This window comes from Ptychodera flava, chromosome 10 (genome assembly GCF_041260155.1).
Source record: "Ptychodera flava strain L36383 chromosome 10, AS_Pfla_20210202, whole genome shotgun sequence".
NCBI lineage: Eukaryota > Metazoa > Hemichordata > Enteropneusta > Ptychoderidae > Ptychodera > Ptychodera flava.
The window spans coordinates 41,528,589-41,544,346 of record NC_091937.1 but is presented as its reverse complement, the minus strand read 5'-3'; the positions used below and the strand labels follow the sequence as shown (position 1 = coordinate 41,544,346).

Sequence of the window (15,758 nt, the reverse complement as noted above, 5' to 3'; positions counted from 1 at the left end):
ACAGACATAGTGGTTGCATTCTGAGTTGATTTTCAGCTGCAAATAAGGGATACACCCTTTCTTGTGAGCAGCTGTAATCATTTCTGAAAGACACAGCAGTAGAGGATTGTGGGTTTTTTCAGCAGAAGATGGATTGATTGACATCTAGTGTTCACAATCTGGGAGATGGTTGTGTCACAGTTCCGACATAGGACTGTGTACACAGTACAGGAGTTGGTTGCGTCACAATCCCTACATGAAAGGACTGTGGTGAAGTTTATCAACCCATTGAAACACTTAAAGGGAATAGTTTAAATCCAAGCCTTTGCAGCCAAGTTTATCGACTGACAAAACGCTTTTCAATTTATTCCTCTCTAGGCAACACAGGACAAATACACATAAATACACGCATACACGCGCACACACACATATTTAGAAATGGTAAAAAGCATACAGTACATCGCTGAACACAAAAAACCCAGAGATCCTACTTGAGGAAGAAGTGATCTTCAATTCCAAACTCAAATAAGCTCCAGCCAGGAATGTACAGAAATTGATATCAAATGTCAGTTTGGAAAGTCTCAACTTTTACCAGGACCCAAGGCAAACACTACGCACAAGAAAAGAGAAAAAGAAAGGAAATATTGAAAGAAATTTGTCAGCTACTGCCAAAAATAAACCAAAACACGGGGAGGAAAAACTGTTTTGTAGCGTGGGTTGTTTTGGTGAAAGAAACACTCTTAATCAAAGTACACATTAATTAAAGACCGATACAATGGGCAACAACACTTGCCTTGAGCAAAGAAGGCTACAGAAATGTACAAATAAACAAATGAATTGGTTTTGAAAATTGCTACAAAATGACATATTGCATTGATACACAGTAACCAAGTCATTGATATAAGAGTTGTACTTGGAAATGGTCGAATGAAAGGAAAAGTGACTAAGTCAATGAGTGGTGTTTTCATTTTGCAACTCTCTCAGCTACACTTTCTTACTTCAGTAAATAACACTATGGCACAAGCTCATACCCTTGGTAGTCGTAATAGACACAAGCGCTAAAACCAGGAAAGTGCCTCTAAACAAACATCACATGTACAATGTAGTCTTTTAAGTTAACATGATAGAGGATGTCATTGTAAGTTTTATGAGATGAGAATGACATAAATGAATTGTGAAAAGTAATCAAAACAAAACATTGCACTCATTTGTTTACACCGATACTCCTTCACCTGTACTTTTGTAAGTTCATGACCTTTGACCTATGGGCATGACCTTTGACCAGATATTTTAAATTCAAAACCTTCATTAACCAAAGTACAGTATAATACAAAGAAAGCATTTTGACCTGTAAAACTCAACCACTACATAATTTACAAATGTAATCTTGGTTGGCTTGCATTTTGTTATTTCTACTTTGATTCTCTTCTTTCTACTTTCACAGATGTTATTCGAAAATCCAAATCATACCGCGAGAGGTAAAGCAATGGTAGAACATGAAATTTTACTGATGGAAACGACTAATAACTGGAGTTTTTACACCTTAGAGAATGAATTGTAGCTCACGTGTATTGAAAAGAAATCCCTGGATTTGAGGCACCTTATCTGAATTGTTAAAGAATCAGTCTTAACCAGTCGCATCAGTAAACAGTAAGGTAACTTGAACTATTATCTTACAATTTTACACAGACTTAGAGGGTCCTACATGAAAATGATGAGTTGATTAGGGACTTTGTGTCAATTTCATTGCTTCATATTACCAATGACCTAGGGGGCTTCCACAGAAGTTGAAACACAGTAAATATACTGACATGAGGAATACTAGACTTCCATCGCAAATGATAATAGTGTACATGAAAATCTCAAAACTGAAAGTAAGCATGAAACACATACCACCTGTTTTTTTTCGTTTCTTTGAAAATTTCAAATGCTAAAGGTTTCTATTTGCAATGGTAGACTAGGCCCTTTAACTACTTCAATTTGTACATTTCAAGAAATCGTATAAGTAAATATATCGTGTAGACTACGCATGACTTCTGGCACATATATACACATAGTATCTGTAGTCATCTAAAGCAATTTAGAATACTTTCTATTTTCACCCAATTGAACAAACATAGACACTTCCTTTTTTTCTTTGCTGAAATTCTCTAGATATTGTCTTATGAACCTATACCTCTGCATTTTTACCGACATTTTCAATATCAAGACACTCAAACACATGCACGGGGCATTTCTGGTCAGTCTTAGAACACAGAGACTGACTCAGTGAGATTTTACAATATCAAGTATCACCACACAGGTTTCATATTTTTTTGTTTGAAGTTTTTTAAAGATTTTTTCTTCATGCAGAGAATTTCAGCAATTTCTTCTGCCTAGACATTATGTACATATTTAATTGAAATCTGAAGAGAGACAGACATAACATGCTTTTTTGTATCTAAGACAGATATCATACATTGTAAAACTATGTAGTACACTGTGATACATTGTAACACATTGTAACACACTGTGATACACTGCAATACATTGTACCACATTGTAGCACATTGTAGGCAACTTGTAACATCGGTTGTGATGAAATGCCATATTTGGAAATATTTCAGAATGCTCTTTTTGACCCTACAACCGAAGACAAGTTTACTCCCAAACTCCACAAGTAATAAGAACACATAAATAACTACAATAGTGTAACTATTGTTCAACTGCTATTCTAGTTTCATAGGCAGAATTGATATAAATATTTGCAAGAACACAAAATTTCATTTTTTAGGATGAATGAGATCACATTCTCTCACATTTTTTCACTGACCCTTGGTGATGTCATTACATGACCACACTAATTTCACGAGACAAACAATTTCGTTGTCTTCAAATTCAGTTGCATCAATAGTTGCTAGGATACTGTTTCCTAGGTGACGGTCATCAGAATCAGAGCCGAGTCTCTGCATATATCATGTAAAGTATACCGATGGCTGGGCAGACGTACGCACTGCTTGGTAGAGTTGCTTCAAAACTGGTACCACTTTTTATCCTTGTATTTCTGCATTATTTGGTGTGCGGCTTGTGAGAAATTTTCAGCATTAGCCATCATTTGTGCTGTTCTTTCATCCAGTTCACTCAGCTTCTCCCCCCTTTCATTCAGTGCCTGTAAACATGAACAGATTTATGGTTATGACTTTATTTCCATCTAAACATTTTTTTTCGATTTTGTTAAAGTATTATTCATGAGATGTAATTACTAAAGTAAAATGCTGTACAGTTTACTGCCTACAAGATTTTGATCATGTTTGTTATTTTGCTCAATCTTTTAATTATGTGTAATAAATGGATATTGTTTGTGGCCTCTACGTTGTTTGCAATTACAGGAATACAATGGTGACAATTAAGTTTGTGTTTGACCAAAAAAGTAAATTTTAAACCTTGCCCCATACAACAGAAATTTAGATCCTATGATGAACATGTATGATACTGTTGTTTTGTGTCCCTATGGCACGCTTCATGTATCCTGATTTCAAAGTTGTGGATATGTCAGTAACATATTTCAATTTGTCAATTTTGTTTGAATGACAGCAAAGATCTACAAGGCCTCGCTTCCTGTTGGCCATCACATCTCTTGGTTTGACAGAGTCCAAACTCATTGTTTTTGGTGACAGGGCTATACCACTACAGTTGGAAATGGGGTGTGATGAGTGGAGAAGCCTTCAAATACTTACAATTCTTGCTTTGGCGAGTTCTCCAGCGACACCACCACTGGCAGCCTTGACGCCTTCCAGACCCCCAGTGCCTGGTATGTGTTTAGCAACACTCTTGGATGCCTTGCCACTGGACTCTCCAACTGTTGAGAAAGAAATGATCGATGCCATCAGAACTCACTCAATGAAATCTTTTTGATGAATGATACACCACACCATGTGTAGAATCACATAACAAGCAATCAAACTGCATCAAGATTACTTCCATGTACTTCTCACTGTAGGATTATCAAGTCGCCATCCTCTTAAAATCTCTCATGCTCACTGCCAAATTTTGGTATCATGCCATGTTTACTACTGTAAACTTGAGTTGAATAGCTAGAGGAGAAGGGATGAAGTGTTAGCTTATCTCAAATTGTGTGTTACTGCTGCATGTTTCATTCTTCCTGTAATAACCCGTCACTGTCTCTAAAATGACCAATATGGTGATAAGTATGCAGCAAATGTTTCATGTGACACTGTTTGTATAAAGTAGTAAAGTTTGATAATATCATTGCCACACTACTTTACACTTTCACCATAGTATAAGTAATTTCACAATAAAACTTGAACAACACTTGTTGAATAATTTGGATTGGAATCTAAGTTGCATAGGAACCATGTCAGTTGCCTCCGCCATATCTTACAACAGAGGTTCAACTTTGTTATAGGAAACAGCAGGGTTGCGGCAAATTTTGGTTGTAGCATGGAGGGTGAAAACACAGTTTAGATGGCCATGCCCATGCAGAGATCAAAGATTAACCCAAACTTAACTCTTACATGAAATGATGAAACTGATATCACACAAGCTGTCTTGGACCTTTTCAAAAGTTTGTTCAATTGAAAAAAAATTGTTTGTTTGCTTAAAAAATATCTATTTACTTACAGAGTTCTTCTCTATCTAGTGTGCCTGCACCACCGCCAAACAGCCCTTTGAAGAAACCTTTACTTGGTGCTTCAGGTGTGTCCACTGGCAAGAACAGATCACCTAACATTTCTTGTAAATTCTCACTGAAATCATGACGAGAATTTGACAGTCTTACTCTAGCTTGCTTATACTTTTTATATTTCAAATTAAGTTTGGTGATTTGACAAGGAATACAGAGAATTACAGGAGTGAGTATGGGTAAAATTGTGATGACAGTTTTTCTCAAATTGTCAGACTGTATTTAGTTGACAGTGTGCTAAATTTTTGATAGAATAGGCCAAACCCGGAATTCGAATCAACCACGGTACAAACAAAGCCATGTGCACGAACGCGCTTAGACGTACGTGTATTTCCATACGCGTTAGTACACATGTGGCTTGTTTGTACCGGCATCACGTGATTATTTGGGCGTACTGAGTCTGTAGAACGCATCGCGTCCTTTTTATTCCGGAGTAGAACCATTGCAAATCAAACTATCTTCTGCAATTTTTATTTGGTATGACATGTCACCTGTTGTAATGCTTATCAGCAGTCTGGACAATGATGCTTATTTTTAAAACATCAGAATTTTGATTTATTGGTAGCTGCTTTCAACTTCAATTTCTCATATTTTTTTAAATGACATGGGATCAATGAAACTGTCCGCAAAACTCAAACTAAACTCGGTTAAAAAAAGATTAATCATGTCCACAAAAAAACACTTCTGCATAACATTGTCTTGACCAAACAGAACATGAAACCATTTTTATTCAGTGATGGTGCCACAGCTGACATGAAAACATTACCTGGTCTCTGTGCAGAGTGTTATTCTTTGCATTTCAGTGGAGCTACACAGATACAATGCCTGGCCGTGGTTCGTGAAGCAGAAAGTCCTCGCAATCCGTAGATCCGTCAGCGGTAGATATTCCGTGTCCATCAGTGGCCTCAGACTGGGAATACCGAAGGCCATGATATGACCATTTGCCACATAACAAGCCAGACAATAACTATCTGAAAGACCAAAATAAAATAGGCATACTTCAATCATAAAGTCTTTGTATGGTGTTGGGAAATTTCAGCTCGGACGCCTTCAGTCACTTCAGAATGCTGCAGCTCGCCTTGTCTCGCGTACTCGAAAATTTGATAATATCACACCTGTATTCATCGATCTACACTGGCTGCCGGTTGAAGCTAGAATTAAATTCAAAATCTTGTTGACAACCTTTAAAATAGTTCATCGTGTTGCTCCACTTTATCTCATGGATCTGATTGAGATATACACTCCTGCCAGAGATCTCAGATCGAGTGATTCGTTACGGTTAGTGCCACCGCGGGGAATGTTCAACAAGGCATATGGGCAGAGAGCTTTCTCTGTCTGTGCACCGTCTCTGTGGAACTCATTGCCTCCAGAAATCCGTAATGCTAGTTCCGTTGACTGTTTTAAGCGCATTTTAAAGACCCATCTTTTTGTAAAGTACTATTACTAATGTTTCGGAAGGGTCACCATTTTTACCGTAACCGCTGATGCTTGTTTTTATTTTATATATTTTATTTTAACGTTTTTCTGCTACTTACTCAGTAGAATTTTTAATAATTTTCTTTTTTTGTATTTTGACTGTTTTTTTTACTCTGCAGAAATTTTCATTATTTTTAACCATGTACGTTTTAGCATAATTTTTTTTAGCATAATTTGATGTTTTTACATTTTAAGTTTGTCATGTTTTGCTGGTATTTTTTATCAATTTTAAATGTGTAAAGCGCACTGAGACGTATGTGTAGTGCGCTTTAAAGAAATAAATATTATTATTATTATTATTATATATGACCTTTGACCTCTGATAGTTACAACTTTTCCTTAAGATCTGCCACTTGTGTTAATGTTCATCAAATGCCTGAAGCAAAACATAACAGTATTCATTTACACAAATTATAATATTGAATATTGTTTATGAATGGAAATCCAAAGCCATTGGCTAATTATATATTATATTATTTACAAGATTGTGTTTGTGTAGGCTTATTTTGAAGCTCATTGAATAAGTACATTATTGTGAAATTCAAAACTTAATTTTTCTCCAAAACTGGGTTTACACAGGGATGGCCGCTATTGTGAATTTTCAAATGTCAGTAAAGTTCAGTAATTCATTACTCTAGCTGCAAAATTTGTGCAGTGACCCCTGATTTTTATCTTGATTTTGAAAAAGAACAATTTAAAGGTTCCAAGAGGACAGTTTCAGCCAAAGGTTAAGTCTTCCAGTTTCAAGGCTCAAACAACCTTAAAATCAATATTTTTGAGAATCTTTTTTTGTCACTGATGGTTTCTTTCTAATCACACGGTATTTATCTATCTGGACACTGATGTTGAAGTTATGAAGCATACTTTGTATGGTGGCTCAGATTCTGATGAAATCTGCTTGGACTCACCTCTTCCTGTGAACTTGCTGGGCATGCTAACGACTGCAGCTTTGATGGCGTATGAGGTTTCAGTAACTTTGACTCTGTAGGCACAGGTTTGTGATGGCAGGGAGATTACCTGTTGAGTGAAACAATGATAAACGTTAGCATCAACAGCAATGATGAGTGCAATGAAAAAGAAGTGACATTATTAGTGGTACACTACTTGAAAATTTTGATAAATTTTCATTATTTCTATTATATATGACAAAATGAATTTTCCTATTCTACACTCTGGAGTATGCTGCAATATAAAGTATTAGTCTTGCCAATACATCAGTCATGCCAATACAAAGTATCAGTCATGCCAATGCAAAGTATAAGTCATACCAATACAGAGTATTAGCCGTGCCAATACAAAGTATTAGTCTTGCCAATACAAAGTATCAGTCATGCCAATACAAAGTATCAGTCATGCCAATGCAAAGTATAAGTCATACCAATACAGAGTATTAGCAGTGCCAATACAAAGTATTAGCCTTGCAAATACAAAGTACTAGCTGTGCCAACTACAATACAAATTATTAGCCTTGCCCATACAAACAATTATCATACATGCTATGCCTGTATTGCCATTCTTCTATTGTTCAGACGGTACTGATATGAGCCCATATTTTAACTAGTGAAAATATGGATTATATTTTCACTGTAACCGAACTACTTACAGCGACGCGTACGCGTGACCTTCGCTGTATGACCATCGTTGGTATATGTACATAAAACAGCTGAGCGAATAAGACAAATGACAATCCGAAATGTCATTATGATTATGGTCAAAATTATGTTGTTTGCAGTCACTTTATGGGCATTACACTTAGGCACAAGTACAGTTGTACGAAAATCATACAAACAAACGTATTGAAAATTTGTATAATTTGCCGACACCTGTCAATTCACGGCCGGTCCCGTGGCGGCAGTGTTTTCGTGTCGTCTACGCTGCTGAAGATTACACCAATCCATGGATGTATGATTACACGTAAAGATATCGGTTGACAGAGCATCATGATAGAATCGCTTTACGACAAGTTTCCTGTTGATGAGCTTGAATTACAAGCGGTGAATTACATCGTTTACAGTCATACATTGTAAATGAGCCACGACAATCCAATCGCACGAAAATACTCGCGACAGACAAGGTTGAAGGTGCACATGATATTTGATATTTGTACCTGTCAGTGCACAGGTCATGTTCGTGTCTGGTGGCACCGATGCGGATGCGGTGCGGGTTTCAGATACAATGTACCATCTAGGGGAAGTAAAACTTTCGCTTTGGTTGTTAAAGGAAGTTTAGTTCTATTTAGGCAAGCCAGGAACGAAAATATACGAGCAGACGACGGAAATACCTTTGAAATCTTTTATTCGTACAGCAACAAATATAAATCACGAACGAGTTACGACACTACAGCTTACAGTGTACTCACTTCATGTTTTCACTAATCCGCTTACTGAGATGGTAAATTCGGCATATTTTACGTCTGGGAACATGTATAATTCTTCGAGATAAACTGACTGGTACGGGTATTATATCCACTGTATGTGCATTCATAGATGTCGCGGTGCTGCTTGCTCTGTGCTCTCAGCTGTTCATACTCGAGTTTGAGCGTGGCGCGAGTATTTTGACCCGATTTTGGCGGCCTCATAACTTTCACGCAGGGATGAGATTATGTATCAAAACACGAAAACACACCCATTTTACAAACTCCCGCCTATGTTTTACATCCACTGTCATTTTAAACTAAAAATAAATCTTCTTCAAATTGTGAAAACCTGTGTCAACATCGTAATATTTAAATTGTTTGCTTTAAAAGTGCTCCATAAAACCTCCTTTGAAGTGGAATGGCCCAATAGCGGAATAATATCAAGAAGTGATACGGTTGTCATCACTCCTTAGCAACCAACTTTTTATAGTACAGCCTGGAGGAAGCAAGGTCGATTTCAAGTTGATTTCGTCGCTAATTTCGGAGCGTCTGTAGGAAAACAGTCATAAGCAAAGCATGCATGTATGATAAAGGGGTTATTACACGAAGTTTGGGCGATACCACGTCGTATTCTCGTGATGTGTCCGTATTTTGACTCGTTGCTGCGCAACTCGTCAAAATACGGACACATCACTCGAATACGACGCGGTATCGCCCAAACTTCGTGTAATAACCCCTAATTAGCCATGCCAATAAAAAGTATTAGTCGTGCCAATACAAGTATTAGTCCTGCCAATACAAGTATTAGTTGTGCCAATACAAGTATTAGCCATTCCAATACAACGTATTAGCCATGCCAATACAAAGTATTAGCCATGCCAATACAAAGTATTCAGTACAATATGCAGTGTTATTGTTGACAGGTGAACTCTAGTCTCGCCTTAACTTCCACTGTCAACAACAATGGGACATTACATCCATAGGGATTGCATAGACAAGTTGAACAGAGGGATTTTGACTATTCAGGGAGCAGAACACGAAAACATTACATTTCAGGCATGATGAAATACTGGAAAAACATCAAAAGTTATGGCTAATGGAGCTTCAAATGTAACAATTTAGATACTACCAAGTCTATGATGTTGGAATGTTTTCTTACCTTGGCTTGTTTTTCTGAGCAGATCACAACAAACTGTCTGTCCACTATCTCTGTAGAGGAGGATGGTGACATCTTAGGCCTGGTTGGTGTTTCACGTTCTGTCGTGTCAAAGTTACAAATCATAGGAGTTAGCCCTTGCAATGGAACATGGATCACAAAAGGGCATTGCCAATGACTAAACTACACCCTCTAACCACCTATGGTTTGGCCCAAACCCTTCATCATTGACAGTGATTGTGGACCTCCTCACAGTGCATGGGGTGAACAGTTTAATGAGGAGTATGGTGGGGTCAATAGTGATAAACAGGGCCCACTCACTTGAAATTACCCATAATACATTATGATTTGTAGAAATGGACTTTGCTTCATACTTAAGGTAGCTACATACCTTTTAGACACTTTCAGATTTTTATTTTTTTCTCAGTTGAACACGTCCCAAACCCAATAAAGTATACATTTTCTGAAAGCCCTGATATAGACCTATCCGACCAAGTACAGTACAAGGTCATTATTTGCATAAGAGTCACGTGACAAGCGTTTTGCTTAACCTTCAAAAAACCGGTTTTTCCCGCCTTATGCAAACACGCTGCAAGATTTTCGGTTAGAATTTCTTCATTGACAAGTCTTGACAATATCCTTCAAAACCGTGTCTGCGATTTTTTCCCGGAGGCTCCATTTAATTTATATGGCGTGAGAATTAAAATTCCTTGAAAAGCACCTTCATCTAACACCTTTAAGAGCGCATTAAAAAAAACAAAGGCATATAAAAAAAATCCCAGACACGGTTTTGAAGGATATTGTCAAGGCTTGTCAATGAAGAAATTCCAACCGGAAATCTTGCAGCGTGTTCGCATAAGGCGGGAAAAACCGGTTTTTGGAAGGTTCAGCAAAACGCTTGTCACGTGACTCTTATGCAAATAATGACCGTGTACTGTGCTTGGTCGGATAGCTCTATATCAGGGCTTTCAGAAAATGTATACTTTATTGGGGTTTGGGACGTGTTCAACTGAGAAAAAAATAAAAATCTGAAAGTGTCTAAAAGGTATGTAGCTACCTTAACCTATAGAGTTTCATTAATGTCAGAACATGGTAAGCTCTCTTTATATTCATTGTGCATGGAAAGAACTGGTAAATGATGGTTGTTTGTGGGAAATCGCAGCAATCTAAGAAAAGTTTCCAGTGGTTTGTGGACAGCCTTTACAGAGCAGTTTGAACTAAAATATCATAAAATCCATTTGTACAAATCAAGGAAACTCAGGGGTAATTTATATACGTGGGGGGGGGGGGGGGGGGGAGGGGGGGGGCGAGGGAAGGAGATGGGGAGGGAGAATGGGGAAGTTACTTACTCATCTTTTCTTTGTTGAAGTTTCTTTGGTAAGGTTCATATCTTTCCAGTTGTCAGTCTGTGCAGGTATAAAATTACCACTGAAGTCCAGGAAAGACATACATAATATAGCACCCTTCAGTCGAAGCACAGTACCTGGACACAAACACACAATATGCAAAATCAATATTTATAAACACATACTCTCACCTGAACAAAGTCATAATCTTAAACATTCTTTTGCCATGCCAATTAATAGTAACATTAAAAATACAAATAAGTTTTGATATTTTCACAAAAAATTAGTAAACAAACAAATATGATAACATTTGAAAAGGCATTTTTTGCAAGCATATTTATTTGGTTTCCTATTCTTAGTGTACGCTGGGGAAGTTCCCATGAAATAGCTTGTAAAATAACTTGTGAGTATGTGGAGGGGCAGGCAAATTTCTGTTCTGTGGGATGGTCAAACTTTTGGGGGGGAGGCAAATTTCTATACTTGACACCAGTGGGATGGTTAACGTTACAGGTGGCGAAAATTTCTATACTTACCACAGGCTGAAACTGTTGGATTTTAGTAATGCTTACCACTAAACTTACATTGTAGAGGGATGCCTTGATGAGATACATTCACACACTTACCATATATTAGTGAGGTAAAAGTTTCCAAGTTAACCTATAGTACCTTTGATAAGATACACATGTATACTTATCATGGCCTGCTGAGACTGGTAAGGGAGACTATAATACTTACCACTGGCTGAGACTTGAGACTGGTAAGGTAAACTACAGTACTTCCCACTGGGTGAGACTTGAGACTGGTAAGCTAGACCACGGTACTTACCACTGGGTGATACTTGAGACTGGTGAGGTAGACTATGGTACTTACCATTGGGTGAGACTTGAGACTGGTAAGCTAGACCTAGGTACTTACCACTGGGTGAGACTTGAGACTGGTAAGGTAGACTATGGTACTTACCACTGGGTGAGACTCAAGACTGGTAAGGTAAACTACAGTACTTACCACTGGGTGAGACTTGAGACTGGTAAGCTAGACCACGGTACTTACCACTGGGTGAGATTTGAGACTGGCGAGCTAGACTACTGTACTTACCACGTGTTGAGACTTGAGACTGGTAAGGTAGACTATGGTACTTACCACTGGGTGAGACTATGACTGGTTCATTGCGTCTTTGTTCCTCTGATGATGGTAGTGTAATCATGATAACAAGTACTGAACCCAAACTCGTACCGACCCACAGACACGGCACTGTTGTTAAATCTGAACCAGAGATAAATTTTAACAAAATTAACAGACAGCAAAAACCACTATCTCTTTCAAAGTATCCTGTATATGAGACCTTCTTTTTTATCTTGGGGATTGAAAGCATCTTACAGAACTGCTATGGGATTTCCATCAGAGGACAGAACACGTGGGATTATATTCAAAACTATCAAAAAAATCAAATCATTGTCTGACAGGGCCTCTATTTGATTCCTCTGGAATAAAGTTCTACAGGTTTGTATTCTAGGAATAGCTGTGCATTTGATAAAAAGTTTAGATCTGATATTTATATATATGGCACAGAAAGCACTATTATTTCTTCTTTTAATAAGAGGAACAAATGAGTTAAGGTAGAGACACACATTAGATGATACTTATTTTAAACTCACTTTTTCTCAATAAATTTCAATTTAGGACCCAACACATTATATATTTTCTGTTAGCCCTATATCTCAACATTATGAAAAATATGTTTATTTTCCAAAATCACTGTGTCTGTGTCCATTTCTCTCAAAAATATGCGTTTTTGAGTTTTTTTACCTAAAAAAAATTAGGCGTTCAAGGACTATGGCGACATGAGATCTCTTAACAGAAATCAGCAATTGAGTACTCTGGGGAAAAAACGGTGTCCCAGATTTTTTCTATTCCCTTTTGTTTCAGCACAATAAGGTGTGAAAGTAACAACTCTGGGTTTTTGAATAAATTACCGGGTTTCGTTCACTTCAGCACGACTTTCTCTTGTTCCATAAATTTTACCGAAAATCTGAGACACTGTTTTGCAGATATTTATTGCTACTGTGACCTGGTAAAATCAGACCGATCTGTGCACCCTACTCCAACCTAATTTCTTTTGAAGTTACGCTTGTCAGGCCAAAATCGGAAGACAGATAATCAAAGAATTGTGTAAACACCCCTATACGTACAAAAATCGATCGTTAATATGACTTTCCGGGCGATTTTTATTCATGTTCACGAACTTGCATCAAGCAGGAGACTAGATGTTTTGTATTTTACATCAAATACCCTTCCGAAGATCATAAATGGCGAGAAAATCGGGAGAAACACACACAAACTGTTGAGATGTACGAGTAATGAGGGCGGTTTATTTACATAACAAACACTGCCACGGCTAATCTGTTTTTGCTCAAATTAGAGTCTAAGCTTGTTACCGTAACTGTAAACGGTTGTCAAGATCTATCAATCCGTTTCTCTTCAGTTTAGAAGTATCTTTTACGCCCGTCGGAGGCGAATTGCGATATTTTACGTTTGCGAGAGTCTTAGTGGACCACATCACATCACGGAAGCCATGGCGGTGACTAGTCAAGTTCGTCATTCGGCCCGTGCGCTTGTTGAACTTCCCCTGGAAGATGAAAATTTATGCATATGCATCGCTTGACACGTCCACCAGTTTCATTCACAAATTTGTTCACTTATCACCGACCTTCGCATCGGAATGAGCGTACTGTGGTAGACAGACTCTGTCGCTGACTTTCACGTTGGAGAACTTACTTCGGTGGAGAGAATCTGATAATCAACCAGCTTCCTCGTCGGAAGAAAGACTCATGTCCGACATCTCATCTTCTGCCACGTTGCTATAGTACGACCCTAAGTCAGACAATCTGAGTTTTGTTCTGGTAGCCTGGTCCATGATCTTACTTACTCTCTTCTTACGACCACGCTTACGTTTTACGCGTCTCTGCCTTCCGCTTGTCACCACGGAAGCCATTATTATTAACGTCACGCACACAGGACAGTGGAAAGTATGCGCATGCGCGCCGGACAAGATCAGAAAAATTAACATAATCTGTTGACCTTGCGTCCCTATCCTAACTAATCCGTACACAGTTAAGACAACCGAATATAACAGTACGCGTAGTTTGCAAAAAGTCTATTTTTATTAGTATTTTAAGCATTTCTTTATACAGTATTGTCTCGACATTTTTCCTCATGTAAAGGTCATACGGTACGGACTCCAATTTTGAAATAAAACCAAAATCTCTGTAAAAATGCATTAAACGTGTGTCTATACCTTAAATCTAATATTCTTGATGTATATTGTGTTTCATATTGAAAGTACTCAGACATGTCATTGATGTTAGGCCACAAGGATTAAATTCTTTGTGAGTCAACTCAAATATTGAAAGTGGTTCAAAAACAAATAACGAAAATTTTACAGACACAAGTTTATATTTACTTAAGTGTATCCAATGCATGTAATATGAGTACCTACCTAAGAATGAGAGCAGTAACTTCTTTTTACCCAATAATTTATACAAATATGTGACATTCTGCAAGCATACAGCTGTTGTAGGTGTATTTTAAAATGTGTAAACAAAGATTTGCAGGTAGCAAAGCTGAGTGATGAAGTCATATTCTTAAACATATTTGTTTTCTTGAAAAACTCCAAAGCCTAAAATGGGCGGGAGCACAAAATACAGAATTTGGTTACTTGGGCCTTACCTGTTTTTGTGGTGTAAGACTCTGCAAACGCTAAACAATTGATGGCTTCTTTAGTTTCCCTTTCAAGACTTGACATGCTTGAGCTTCTGGACCTGGTAAATGATCCTTCACCACGGTCTGAAACAAACCAACATTCACAGAAAAATTCACCTCATACTTATCAAAGTCTAATCCATCTGTTAAGCTGTCTGAATTACTACATGTTAGACTATAAATGTTATGGGAAATGCATGAAAACAAATAAAACTTAAAAAAATATTTCAGTACTTTGTGACGGTCAACAAAGGTGTTGTTGAGGTATTTTGGAAAGAGTAAAAATATTTTGAAGGAATGAGTGAGTGAGTTTTTGCAAAGTGTGGTGTTGGTACTTGGGTGAGTGAGAACGTTAAAAAGTGTAGTGGTCGCATGAAGAGAGAAATTAAAGTAGTAATCTGGTCAAATTTTTGGTGAGAGTATTTTTTTTTGGAAGAAAGTGTGTGGGTTCTCCAGTGTAGAGAAAGACAACAAATCAAGAAAATAAGCCCAGGAAAATGGCATGCTGTTAATGTGTGATCTGTTTGAGAAATACGCTGCGACAGCTACAAAAGTACCGGTATATTAAGATGGAGAGGTTTTGGATGTTAGTTGAAACGGCAAGAAGACACGTACAGAGAAGATACTCCACAGGTATTCTTTGAACAGCCATGTAATAACGGTAAAAAAGCTGCCAACACATATGAAATACAGGCTCCTGGGCTGATAAAAGGGAAGTGGGATTGAAAAGGTAAGGTGCACAAATATATATAGATGAGAAATGTGACAGAAGAGAAACTAGAAGGTGTGGGCCACTGAGAGAATACGTATTTACCAGGTATTAACAGAGATGAGCTTCTACTAGCTCCATCTGGGTCTTCAGTTTACAAATATAAAGAGATTGAAGATTATATGTAAATGATATGCAGATGTAAGTATGCGAGTCAGTTACCATGGAAACATTTACCAGGGTAGGGTTAGAGTCGGGAATATACTTGGGGAAACAACATCTACTCTGGGCTGAAC

The 15,758-nt window shown here is 37.7% G+C and overlaps 1 protein-coding gene across 1 annotated transcript in view; it reads right to left on the bottom strand.

Moving 5' to 3' along the window:
* Positions 1-286: 286 nt before the first annotated feature.
* LOC139142821 (syntaxin-binding protein 5-like) overlaps positions 287-15,758 on the bottom strand; it is a 92,319-nt gene continuing 76,847 nt past the window's right edge. The window contains 10 exon segments of the mRNA XM_070712985.1: positions 287-3,127; positions 3,696-3,817; positions 4,600-4,724; positions 5,427-5,631; positions 7,045-7,153; positions 9,652-9,749; positions 10,994-11,131; positions 12,135-12,257; positions 14,721-14,837; positions 15,568-15,609. Coding sequence (XP_070569086.1) covers positions 2,990-3,127; positions 3,696-3,817; positions 4,600-4,724; positions 5,427-5,631; positions 7,045-7,153; positions 9,652-9,749; positions 10,994-11,131; positions 12,135-12,257; positions 14,721-14,837; positions 15,568-15,609 — 1,217 coding nt within the window. The 3' untranslated portion in view covers positions 287-2,989.